Source organism: Lynx rufus, unplaced genomic scaffold (genome assembly GCF_022079265.1).
Source record: "Lynx rufus isolate CCGP_SWC_20201006 ecotype Redwood Valley unplaced genomic scaffold, mLynRuf1.p SCAF_3, whole genome shotgun sequence".
NCBI lineage: Eukaryota > Metazoa > Chordata > Mammalia > Carnivora > Felidae > Lynx > Lynx rufus.
This window is the reverse complement of record NW_025814845.1, coordinates 89,334,229-89,347,807: the sequence shown is the minus strand read 5'-3', so window position 1 is coordinate 89,347,807 and position 13,579 is coordinate 89,334,229. Positions and strand designations below refer to the sequence as shown.

Sequence of the window (13,579 nt, the reverse complement as noted above, 5' to 3'; positions counted from 1 at the left end):
GAGCCACATGGTTCCAAAGTATACTGTGGCCGAGATGTGCCAGGGGCAGAGCTACTGGCTTCCCACAGATAACAATCATCCCATTGGCTAAGTGGCTCCCTGACGGCTCCCCAGCAGGAGCATTGTCACATCACAACAAAGTGCCTTTGCCTGCAGACACATGGGCCTGATGGCTGGCACTGCCGGTTTCCCTGAAAAATGCACTGTCCTCTGTTCTGAGTCAGCCTTATTGTTCAGAGCTTAGGGAGTGAGGCTTAGGCCCAGATATGGGACAATAATATGTGCGATACGCTCATTGCCAGCAATATTGTGGCAACATCCTGATACCTAAACTTTTAATTCTGCAGTGCTCTGAGGTGACCTCCATCTTCCCTGACCCCCAAAGCTTGAACACCTATTTATCCCCAAGTCAAATACCACCTCCTCTGAAGTCTTCCAGGACCACCACCACCACCACCACTCACCAGAGTTACTGGTTTGTGTCACCTCGGCATCTAGAACATTGCCAATAAATATTTAACAGTTGAAGGAACAGATTAAACCGTGCCTTTACTTAAGAAATTGGACATGAACTACCATGATTTTTGAGACTCGAGAAGGTGAGAGGACAGTGACTTTTCCAGAAGTTTGTCCTCGGATCTGCTCTGATCACGGGTGAAGTACAGAGTCTAGCCGCACAACCTAGTAGAGGAGGGGCTCTGCTTGCTGTGTTCAGGGGGCCGGAGGTAGCAGGAGGGATGTGCTCTGGACAATATGCTGATGGTTCGAAAAGTCCTAGACCAGGGACTAATGAGCAGAGACTGATAACGTGTTGAAAGCATGTCACTTGTGTGTTTCTCTGCTTTGGGCTTGTACAACAGTCATTGATGTATCTCCCACTGGTTTATAGAAAGCAGATAACTGACGTAGTAAGTTGTAGCTTGACTTAGATGTATTACATAGCCACGGAAATGTTAACTAGTGTTCAAAGGTCTACCGAAAATCAGATCTGGTGTGTTGTGTCTGCTGGGATGCAAGTAATAGAAAGCAAAACCCCAAAGGGCTTATACAATAAGAAAGAAAGCTTTATCAAAAACAAGAAGCCTTGAGGTAAGGGGCATTGGTTAATCCCGCAGCTCCCTCACATTTTGAAGGGATACTTTGGCATCCTCTCAGAGGCACTTTTGTCTCCCCAGTAGCTCCCTCCTGTTTGGAAAGTAGCTGCTATGATTCCAGGCAATTCACAGTAAAGAGCAAGTAACCTATCCCCAAAGGCCCCCTGCCAGCCCTGTCTTCACATCACAGTTGGCTAGAAGTGGGAAGTAGGTCAATGCCCACCCTAACAAATCACTGGGAAGGGAAATGGGATTGCTAAAACTTGCTTAAGTAATTAGGATTTACTCCTAAATTGAAGATAGTGTCACTTTCTTGGGAGAATTATGAGTTGGGAGAGACAACAAAATCAGGATTCTTTTAATATGGAGAAAGAGGAAGGGGTTTGGCAACTTCTCATATTATAATTTAGCCGTCATCTTGTGAGGTAAAGACAACACATAAAAAATCAGTTCAGGTAAGACAGAAACAGTTCCATTACCTGAGTTTACCAATGAAATCCAATCCTCCACACCCAAATTAGGACAGTTTGTTGACTGTAAAGACATAGGTCATCCCACTAGGAGGGGACATTTCTTTGAGATAAGAAAGTGAGAAGGAACAGCCTTGAAAGAACAGGGAGAGAAGCTCCCTAAGAGGACATTTCTTAGGCAAAGTTCCTAAGGCAGGAAACTGAAAGGATAAGAAAGCGCTGGAATAATTGGCTCACAGTCACCCAGAAGACAATGGCAGGTGGGAAGGGTAGAGATGGGGGACAAAGGGACATTCACAGCCTTGTAGATTGTGTTAAGAAGCTTGGGGGTTTTATTCTGTATGCAATGGGAAGCTACTAAAGGATTAGATAAATCCTAAGCAGAATCATTTTATATGTTGGAAAGAGTAACTCCATTTAATGTAGGCAGTATATCCTTAGAGAAGCTACTTATGAAGTCCCAATAAACTGATGCCAGGGGAGCCTGTGTGGCTCAGTCAGTTGAGCGTCTGACTTCAGCTCAGGTCAGGATCTCACAGTTTGTGAGTTCGAGCCCCGCGTCAGGCATGTGCTGACAGCTCAGAGCCTGCAGCCTGCTTCGGATTCTGGGTCTCCCTCTCTCTCTGCCCCTCCCCCACTCACACTCTATCTCTCGCTCTCTCAAAAATAAATAAACGTTTGAAAAAAAAAAAGTTGCAAGGAATTCAACTTCTTCACATTGGTTTTATGCAAAGCTGACCTTTAGTTGGTAGATGCCTGTTTATAGACCCTGTAGCCCAGAGCAATGACTTCTTCGGAAGCAAACTCTTAAGACAGGCTGAATAAACAATAGTGCCTCTGAAGAGAAATGAAAGCTCCTATTTCCCAATCTGGTGAGGCTGCTACTCACTTCAACAGTTGTTCACTGGTTAAATCTCCTAACTGACTTAGACCTTTGAAGGGGATGCTGCCAGGAAAATGATGGCCAAGTACATCTCCCCACATGGTCTGCCAGCTTTGCTTTGTCACACGTGTGGTCTGCATGGTCTGGCACATATGCCTGGGGGATCAGTCTGTAACGGAGGCTGCCTGTTCCAGCTGCAAAGGTGTTTCACACCTCGGGTTCCTTCACTGAATTCAACACATTCCAGAGCTCTCCTGTTTTCCTTAAAGGCTCCGTAATAAAAATGTCATAAGTCGGTTTGTTTTTCAACAGTCTTTGAGTACCTATGCCTGTGTGGAGACAAACACATGACGGAGTTTGAACAGTGTTAGTATGTGGTTATGGAGAGCTCAGAGGAGTGAACCTGAATGGCTTCCTGGAGGAGGTGACAGTAGAGCTGAGCCTTCTTCTGGCTTCTGTGAGACAGATTAGAGTGGAAAAGGGTAACCAATGATAGTAGTGGTTTAAAGGCTGCTGCTGGGGTCCAAAAAGATGCCATGGAGGTCTACATTGATGAGGCCAGTCCGAAAGTAAAGGAAGAGTTGGTGGAGAGAAATAAACAGATACTCGAGCAATAGAGCCGGGGACTTCGAAAATGATTGGACATAGTGATGTGGGAAACAAAGGCAGAAGGAAATGTCGGATAAAATTAAATCTCCTTATAACCTGCAGCCCATTGACAAATACTTGAGGCAGGCACAGTAAAAGGTTTCTCCAGGAACTCCCTACTGTCATAATGCTAATGCTTTGCTAGAGGGAAAAACAGCCTTAGCTTGACAATAGCTAGGCCTCCAGGATCCTGTGAGTCTTCTTTAGCAGATGAAAATCTCGTTGGACACTTCCACTGGACTTTACCTCCCGCAACTTCATGGTATATGAAGTTCTCTCCTCGTGGTCCCGGGGCAGCTCTTTCTGCCCACAAGTCCTTTCCCCATGCTTCAACAAAATCACCTGTTTGCACCAAAGATGTCTTCAAGAATTCTTTCTTGGTCGTCGGCTCCAGACCCCTCGCCATCGCCCCAAAACCTCATCAATAGGACAGACTTGAGATGATTCCAAGAGTTTTCAGCCAAGCCCCATATCCTCCCCAAAGGATAGTTCTCCTCAAGCTGAAACACAGAGGTCACTAGACTTCCTCGTGAGAGCCTGCCCTGGATCCATTCCCCTTGTCCATGGCCTTTTTGGGGTATGCTGATGAAGAATAAGTGGCATTGTGTATGGTTTTCAGAACAAAGCACTGCGAAGAAGTTTTGTTGCTCTTGCTTACAAAACATTTTAAGATGCTTCTGGGTAAATGCAAATGATTATGAGTCATCTATACCTCTTTCCCACGAGCGGCAGACAGTCTTCAAAGTGTGAGTAATGTCAGAAATGAAATTATTTTCCTGAATGTTGTTTCTTTTCTCTTTTCGTTATGAAGTATATTCGGTGCTCTTCGAACTGGTGCTTATATGGTGTACATTTTGATGACCAAAGGCCTGAAGCAGTCAGTTTGTGACCAGAGTTTTTACAATGGACCTGTCAGCAAATTCTGGGCTTATGCATTTGTGCTAAGCAAAGCACCCGAACTAGGTGAGTGTCTTCTCTCCTTCCGTTTCCACCCCCACCCCCTCTTGGTAGCTACACACCCACAGTATTTATCTTAAAACAAAGAAACGATTTGAAGGCCCTGTTTTATTGGTTGCAGGAAAGTTATAATTAATGAATTTGAGAGTTCTTGACTAACTTCGGCTATCTTCTCTCCCCTCCTTCCTTCCTTTTCAATAATTGTTCATGGTATATACAAAGAGCAAAATAGTTTATGCAAACATGCAGACTTCCAAACACTACTGAAAATACACTGCCAGCGCATGTGAAATCTACGTGGCCCCTTCTGTCCAGCACATTAGCAGCTGTGCTAAGATGCAAATATGGAGGAAAATTCGCAATGCAGCAATTTCCCAGTCCCACATGGAAGCATACTTTCATCCTGCTGTTAGATTCAGACCTGGAAACTAGCCTTTCATTTGGGTATCCTCATGTTCTAAGTAACAAATGCTAAGCATTGGTTTCTGACGTTTGATTTTAATCATCTAAGGAACGGGCCTTGGAGATGAGGAATATGGCCCACCTTCTAGAAATTAATCCAAAATAACTCCCAGTGTATGTAGGGTGTTTTTTTTTTTCTTCTTCTTCAACTCTTTAATGGTCTTGAATATAAGTGTGGCATAGGTTAGCAGAAACTGTGGAAAATTTGTGACTAAGGATTTGACGTGGATGTAGTTCACCAATATCTTTGCTGTCGGAGAAAGTGATCTGCTGGTGATCATAAACTCTGGGTTCATCCATGAGCAGTACTGGTCATCATCTCACAAACTGGTTTATATCCTGGGTTAAGAATTGTATTATTTAGTTCAAAATATTTATTTATAGATTGTATTCCCTCTCCTGTTTCTCCTAAAAAGGGGGTTAGAGGTTGTACTTTCACTATAAGCCATGTTACAATACAAACTACCCAGAGTCTTTCTTTAAGGTGTCCCTACTTCATATCCTGTGTCTGTTCACAAGGGAGGTGAGATCTCTCTGATGTGTATGTTGACAACCTACCACTTTCTACCGGCTGCTTTATATATCCTGCCTACAGAGAACTGGCAATTGATTTGAACTATTGGTTTGACTATTAGTTTCCCAAATCAAAGACAAGGAAAACTTCTTCAGAAAACCTTTCCTAAGAAAAGCAGGGGTATGGAGAGGGGTCCTCTCCAAAATAAGTAGGTCACCGTTGTGTGTGCAGTCTATGAAAGCAGACTTAGGGTGAAATGCATTAGTATGGATGTATTCATTCATTCACTTAATATATTTATGTTAAGCACCTACAATGGATGTTTAATAGAGGCTGGAATAGAATGTCTAATCCATCTAAAAAGAAATTTAGAATAGGAGTTTTATGAACCAGGCCACAGGACGCTATTTTTTTCATGTTTGAATTAAGACCACAAGCTGTCAAATCTTAGACTAGAAAAATGTTTTCCAAACTTGGAGCCATACACAGTGCCTAAAACAGATGTGTTTTTAGGAATTTCAAAATTCTATGGGAACATGTTAATTTTGTGTTTGCATTTATAGATGAAATAAAAGATTGTCTTGCCAGATATATTTCTTTCATAGTGATGCTTTAGATTCATAGAATTTCTGAGGCAGATTACTTTTTCTCAAACAGGGGTTGGTCTAAGAATATGAGCGTGCATTCTCATGTATTCCCCTGGGGTTTTGTGACATTTTCTTTAAAACCCATACATTATTAATGTTTGAGAACTATTCACTTTGAGAAATATCATATCCCTTTGACTTAATTTATACTGTATAATAAAGATCCTGAACCACCCCCATCTTTTTTGATACAAAACTGACTATAAATATATGAGTACAGTGAATACTTGAAACCTGTAACACCACCCCCCCACCCCCCGCATATTCACCACTGAACACTCTTCACAATTTCTACCTTACTACCCTCAACATATTTTTTTTCAAATCAGCAATGGTGCTTCTATGCTTCTGGCCCTTAAGCCATAAATTGCAAAGAAACAAACTCAGTCTTTGCTTCTAGAAATCCTTTTCCTTGCAAGCGCTGCTTGTCTGTGTTCTGAATTTTATGCCATTGTATTTGAGGGACTTGAAACTCAAAACAGTCCCTTCTACCTTTAGAATAATTTATCGAAGAGCCACCTCAACCTATCTATAGTGGTCATTTTTCTTCAAAGACGTGAGTAGACCTCTACTGTCTGTCCTCCCATCTTCTGTTCCAGATTGACATCAAAGTTTTAGGATGGCGGCCAGAGTTAAAATTTCCAGACTAGAACTATTGGTGAAGCATTTTAGAGGTGTTTGTGCTGTTATCCTGTGTCTTGTTAGAGTGTTAGTCCAGGTGATGCTAATTAATCAGCTGTCTTATTTAATCTAGACCCAAATTCACCACTCCCCACTGCCCCAAGGTAGACCTTATAATTGAACACAATTCTATTCCCTCTTGAGCCCAGAGAGAGCTGTACCGTAGTCCCTTGTGCCATTGTTTTGATAATCTCTTTCCCTAAGAAGCCTCATGCATCTTAGTGGGTTGTAGGTTGGATATCAAACACTCCATTTCTTAATAGTTAAAATATAGAATTGAAGTGTTGACAATGGGCTAAAGAGTGGAGTTGGGGGGCGGGAATCCTAAACTTAATCTGGTTCTTTAATGACATTCTTCATGTAGTTTCAGGTTCATTATATAGATATTTTCATGGTCAGACTGCTTTGTTTTTCTATTTTAAAATATGTTTTATTTCCTTTTGAATAGTCTGGAGCTCATTGACAATGGCCTTCCCAAACTAAACTGTTGAATCAAAATAGATCCAAAGATCAGTACCAGTTGAGTGCCTCAAGAGATTGCCAGCCCCTAGCCCTAATTCAGTGAACATGTTTCTTGAATGCCTTCTTGTTCATTTTGGAAGTTAAGACTCTTTTCAATTTTTTCATTCTTAGAAAACATTGTTTCTACCACTTAATTAAGAAAGATTTATCCACAGGGCACCTGGATAGCTCAGTCAGTTAAGCGTCCAACTCTTGATTTTGGCTCAGGTCATGGTCTGATCTCACGTGGGTTTGATACCGCCTCGGGCACTGCGCTGACAGTGTGGAGGCTGCTTGGGATCCTCTCTCTCCCTATCTCTCTGCTTCTCCTCCACTCACTCTCTCAGAAACAAAAAAAAAAAATAAATAAACTTAAAAAAAAAAAAGGAAAGAAATAAAGATTTATCCACTTGGATTATTTAGAACTTTTCTTATTTTTAGGTCCTAAGCTCTGCTGTTCAATACCCTAAGATTCTGGACTCCCTTATGTGCAGCAGAAAGAAAAGGTTCCTGTGAGAAGGAACAGTTCTTCTGTGTCCAATACTGAAACTCTGTTTTCCCACCCAAACCTACATGCCTGCAGTTTTCACTATACTTTTCTTTGGGGGCTGGTGGGGGAGGGGGGGAGGGGGGGAGGGATGGCAAAATACACAATGTGAAACTTACCATTCTCAGTATACAGCGCTGTGGCATTAAGAACACTTGCATTACGCACAACATCGCCATCATCCGCCCCTAGCACTTTTTCATCTTCCCCATTCGCCACCAAACATCAAATCCTATCACCATTCCTCCTTCACTCAACTCTTAATAGCAAGAAGGGCTTTCTGTTTCAGCAGAAAACAGGGAGCTCATTTCAGTGAATTATAGAGTTACGATCTATTACAACAAATGAGAAGAGAACCGCCAACCTGCTTTGTGTGCCAAAATCTTTGCGCGCCTACTGTTTGAATTATATGAAAAGCTGCTGAGATCTGCTTTTGTGAAAACTTGGAAACATCTGCTCTGAGTCTATCTAGGTCCTTGCATAGTTGAGCTCATCATTGTTTTTGAAACTCTGACTCAGCAGAGCTCCAGCTAACTCTGCGAAGAGGGGTATAGCCATCTGTGACAAACCACGCACAGTGGGCTGTCCGTCTCCTGGTGATTGTGAGCAACCCGGGGGTTTCCAAATGCTGATGGGCTTCTCCAAAGCCGCACAGACACCTGTACTTAACAGGCACACAGGCTGAAGGTACAGTTCAGAAGGGACACTTAGGAATGAGAAGAGCACACCCTGCCTGCAGACTGAAAATAGCTGAATCAAAAGTAGTTAGAGAGACAGTGGTAGGGAGAACACGAACCAGCCGTACCTAAAATACATGATGTGGCTGAAGCGTCTAAGAGTCAAGAGTCCCGCTGCTGATTGTTGGCCAACATTCTTTCCATGATGCCAACCAGACCTTTGGCCAGAAAAGATTGGTTGGCCAACATCAAATAAATACACAATCCCTATCTTTGGTTTGCATTTGTAGGTCACTCTGTAGCTTTTCGCAGGCCTGTAAGTACCATATCATGGCACGACTGGCTCATGACAAGTCAACTGTGAGATTATGTTGTTTCCCCAGAAAAAAATAATTCATAACTTCCAGAGCGGTGTGACATTGTATCTCAGCTGCAATATCCAAAAAAAAAAAAAAAAAAAGTAGGTGGTCTTAAGGGAAGCCCTTCTGGAACCCCGCCAGTTTCCCCTTCCCCTTGCCCAGGAGAATCTGCCATTCCTTAGGTCAGCAGCCTCCTTGGGGATACTAACCTTAATAGAGCATTGGAGGCTAGCCCGGAGAGGCTCCAGGACCTTTACTGGGAAATCCCGTCTTCATTACTCCACCTGCCATCCTGTCTGCTCAAAAAAAAAAAAATCATAAATGAAATCAAATCAATTTTGTTTTATAGCTCTCATGACATGTCCTTGACCTCCAGCTCCCCCATTTAAATGGAAATACCTAACGTGTCTCAGATCATGCCCCCTACTCGTGAGATGTGAGACTCCTACTTAGACAGGAAAAACACAAAATCAAGTTTCAATTCCAGAACTCTAGGCCCCACTTTTCGTTCCCAGTTAGCTTATTCTAATATGGTCTGTCTTTTGTCCCCTATTACTCTCCTCACACTGAAATTGTTCTTTAGACAATACAGTTTTAACATAAAAGTGATGCTAGAGTTAAAAATCAAAAGAATTAAAAAAGATGAGGTGCTTATTACTTTACAGCAAATAACTTTTATTGCAACATGGTTGGATGTCATGGTGGATTATATACATTTCTGTTCATGCTTCGAGACTCATAAAAAACATCTTCTCAATTATGAATGACTGAATTTGTTTTTAACATATAATTCCTTGGACTTCTACCTTCTTTCCACTTTGAACAAAAGTAAGCTAGAATTACTGTGTCTGCATTATAGTTTACTGAGCCAAGGGAGGCACAAAGTAGTAATTACACAGAAATAGTGGATCTTTGACAGGCACACAAAAATAGCACAGCTTAACACTAAGAAGTAGACCCCGGGTCTCCTGATACCAGTTCTGTCCCTTAAGTATACAAGTCAGAGTAACTGTCACCATCAATCATTATCAGTCTGGCTAACATTTAAAGGCATAATATGCCAGACATCTCATAAGAGAAAAAAGGACTTCCAAGAAAACTTGATAATATGTTCAGAAATACAGCAACTGATAGCTGTCCTTTTCTGTTCTAATGTCTAACATATGAAGTGATAATGTCTAACAATTATGTAGAGAAACAAACGAATAGCTTCTGCTGAATGAAATGGGGCACCACCTATATTATTCCAACCATGACCATCAGAACCTTAAAAATCTTACCCAGACCTCACGTTCTTTGACTTTCCGAGTGCCAAATGTTTAGGGCATCCATGAAGTATATAAGGGATAAGACATGGGTAAGTACTAATTCCCTTTGTGCTTAATTAGATTTCAGAATGAGACGAGGGGCCTTCTAGTTCTCGTTGTGCAAAGCAAATCAAATTCCAAAGGTCGCAAAGGATGTTGGGTTTTCCTATATCTGAGAAGAACCAGAGAGATCAGAAAGATAAAGGAGCATACATCCTGTTTTTGTCCCACATCCCAATGTCTTTTCCACTTCTTTCATAGTTGTGTATGGAATTATGTGTATTTGTGACTAAGCTTGCTCTTCATCCATTTTCACATAAGTTTTTCTACAGTATATTTTTTGGAATCCTTAAGGCTTTTCAGAGAATCATTACGTATAAATAGCATTTACCTACCTGAGCAGAATCCTAGCGTCTATAACATAAATTTCCTACCTTAGAAACAGGGGTCTTTTTCTTCAAGAGAATATTGTTAATAGATCCTGGAAAGCTTTCTCAAAGTTAACTCCATAAAAATGTGTGTCATTTTTGAGTTTTTAATCGTTCGATTCATTGATATAAAATTTTCAGATTACCATCTTCAGCAAACTGGGTAAAAGGTGACTTTTCTCTCTCTGCTTTTGTCTTTTCCTCACATTTTACTTTTCCAACTGCTGTATGTCGAGGCTTCACATTTTACAGGGAGCTTACAAAGGTATGTTTTTTAGGAGAGGAGTATCTTTTGTCATATACCAAAGAAAAATGGTTTTCCTACTCTAGAGAGGCCTAAGGACATTTTGCTGAGCACTCCAATTCTAATCTGTTTGTCTCTATTGATAAATGATCTGAGAGAAGTCACTTGACTTTTCCAGACAATATGTCCTAAAATGTATGGTCGAATTAAAAATTGGGTAGCATGATTGCTAATGTCCCTTCTAGATCAAAAGTTATGAAGATTTTGTGTAAAACAGGTTTCCAAAAGTAACATTTATCGAGTGTTTTCCATGTGTCAAGAGGGCATGTTGGTTATCTTATTTAGTCCTCAGACATTTCCAAGCTACTGTTGGTATCCCCACCATCATCCCCATTTTACAGAAACTGGAAAATCATGAGGATAAGTAACTTGCCCAAGCTCACAGAGCTAGTACCATTCCCGGATTCTAACGCCGTCCATGCCACGCCCAAGTGCTAGTTCAAGATGCCTACCTTCTTGTAAAAATGTGAATTACCATTACGTCATGGTCAAGGGGCTCATGTACATTTTTTGTCTTCTCTGTCTTTCAGGAGATACAATATTCATTATTCTGAGGAAGCAAAAGCTGATCTTCCTGCACTGGTACCACCACATCACTGTGCTCCTGTACTCCTGGTACTCCTACAAGGACATGGTAGCCGGGGGTGGTTGGTTTATGACCATGAACTATGGCGTGCACGCCGTGATGTACTCTTACTATGCCTTGCGAGCGGCAGGTTTCCGAGTTTCCCGGAAGTTTGCCATGTTCATCACCCTGTCCCAGATCACTCAGATGCTGATGGGCTGTGTCATTAACTACCTGGTCTTCTCCTGGATGCAGCAAGACCAGTGTCACTCTCACTTTCAGAACATCTTCTGGTCCTCACTCATGTACCTCAGCTACCTTGTGCTTTTCTGCCACTTCTTCTTTGAGGCCTACATCGGCAAGATGAGGAAAACAACGAAGGCTGAATAGTGTTGGAACTGAGGAGAAAGCCATAGCTCAGGGTCATCAAGAAAAACAATAGACAAAAGAAAATGGCACAAGGAATCACATATGGTGCAGCTACAACAAAACAAAACACATGAGCAAACACAAAACCCAAGGCAGCTTAGGGATAATTAGGTTGACGTAACCCAGTAAGTTTATGATCCTTTTTGGGTGAGGACTCACTGAGTGCACCTCCATCTCAAAGGACTGCTGCTGGAAAACCCCATTCCCCTTTCACTGTCAGTTCTAGGACAAATGAGAACAAAAGTGAGCCAGAGGCACAGAAAGAGAGAGAAGTAGAAAGTAAACAAAGGCTATTAACACTATATGAAAAAAAAAAAAACGTATTTACTAAGTGTTATAATTCTCTAAGAATGAAAGAAGTTTACTTAAAAAACCATGCGAGCACATACACACACAATCCTTTCTAATCTTTTTTGACACTAAACTGGAGCCAATAGAATAGATAAAATGGAAGAGACACAGGGTGGGTATCTAGAACAATAATGCTTTTGCGAAAAGTAAAACCTTTTAAAGAAAGGTTGGTAGCTGTAGCCCCCAAAAGAAAAGATGTCTTAATCACCTCTCATGAAAACGGATGTAAACAATTGTATTTCAACTCAGAGAAAGACTGGTATCTTTCCCTTCATAGCACAAGCTCAGGCTAGTGGGTTTGCTAGAACCAAACGGGGCACAATACTTTTCCAAGGTTCTTCCTGGGAGGATGGAAACAACGCAGCCCAGTTCCTAAAGGGGCAACTCCATCGTGGAGCATTTCTGATAGTTTAACTGTAATTTCTACTCTGAAATGAGCTAGAAAGGATTATCCTTGGTTCAGTTGCCCTGGGCTTTGGAACCGAAGAGTAAATACAGAATAGAAAAGGTAAAACTCAACCAAATGATTTGAAAATGGATTCTGTACTACCTGTGAAAAGATCCAGCCGGATATCACTCTTGAGCTGGGAAAAAGGGGAAAGGACAGGAGGGAAAGTAGGGGGCCGAAGATGAATACAACAGACTACGCATACCCCTCTCTATTTGACTTCACACACACTCATAACTTTCCAAATGAAACCCTGTTGTACAGTCCATATTTTCTATATTTTTGTGAATTTCAAAAAGAAATCTGCAGGGCTCTTCCTGATATTGGGTGAACACTGTGTTTCCTCATCCTCTGCATTTGCTCCCTAAGCAATGCAGAGGTGTGTAAAGTGCCCTCTGCTGGTCAAGTGGAGATACTTCAACAGACACTTCATGGCAAGTTTGGCTGAACAGTTGACAACAAAGGGCCCCTTAGAGACTTATCCTTCAAATTTTAAATGATATAAAATACTCGTCATATTTTTGGCCAAATCAGAAGACATTCTTCCTGCTTCAAGTCCGCTTCAGAAATTTTTTTAAAAGGGACTTTCGCTCTGGAACTCAGAAAATCAATTTATTAAGAGCCATATTGTTTAAAAAAAAAAAAAAGCTAGATAATATAATATTATCTGTAATATTTCAGTCCTTTACAAGCCAAATAAATGTGTAAACATTCCTAGTATTTCAAAGAAGCAATTATGTAAAATTGTTCAATGTGATATGCTAGTATTCTAATTGGTTAAGTAGCTTCATGATTAGAAAAACTAGATGAAACGATTAGCAGCTACACTGTGTAGACTATACACGCATAACCACACGTACATGCACACAGATGTGGGGTACACTCAACTTCAAAGCCCAAATGCATAGAGACACATTTTCTGGCTAGCAGAAAAGGAAAACTGTTGTTTATCTTTCTTGCTTTATTTGAGAGTGTACAGTAAAAGGGATTTTTCAGATTATTTTTATATTATTTTAGCTTTAATTGTGCCGTCATTCATGAAACAGAGCTGCTCTGCTTCTCTGTCAGAGATGACAAGGGCTTTCTCAGCATCTTGTTTATGTGTGGAATTTAAAAGAATAAAGTTTTATCCCATTCTGTGTGAATGGCTTGAACAATGAACAAAGAATCCATGCAAACCAAGTCATGACTGATAGACCCAGGGTGGGGGTGGGGCTTTGCAGGGGAGGGAAACTGTTACATCTGTGTTAAATTATTGTGAACAGTCTATGATGTCTGGACATTGGTTCAGAGACGAGAGACAATTG

General features: G+C 41.2%; 1 protein-coding gene across 1 annotated transcript in view; it reads left to right on the top strand.

Moving 5' to 3' along the window:
• ELOVL6 (ELOVL fatty acid elongase 6) overlaps positions 1-13,413 on the top strand; it is a 143,888-nt gene extending 130,475 nt beyond the window's left edge. The window contains exons 4-5 of the mRNA XM_047091365.1: positions 3,907-4,058; positions 11,010-13,413. Of these exons, the coding sequence (XP_046947321.1) occupies positions 3,907-4,058; positions 11,010-11,434 (577 nt within the window). The 3' untranslated portion in view covers positions 11,435-13,413. The remainder of the gene's footprint in view (positions 1-3,906; positions 4,059-11,009) is intronic.
• The last annotated feature ends 166 nt before the right edge of the window (positions 13,414-13,579 follow it).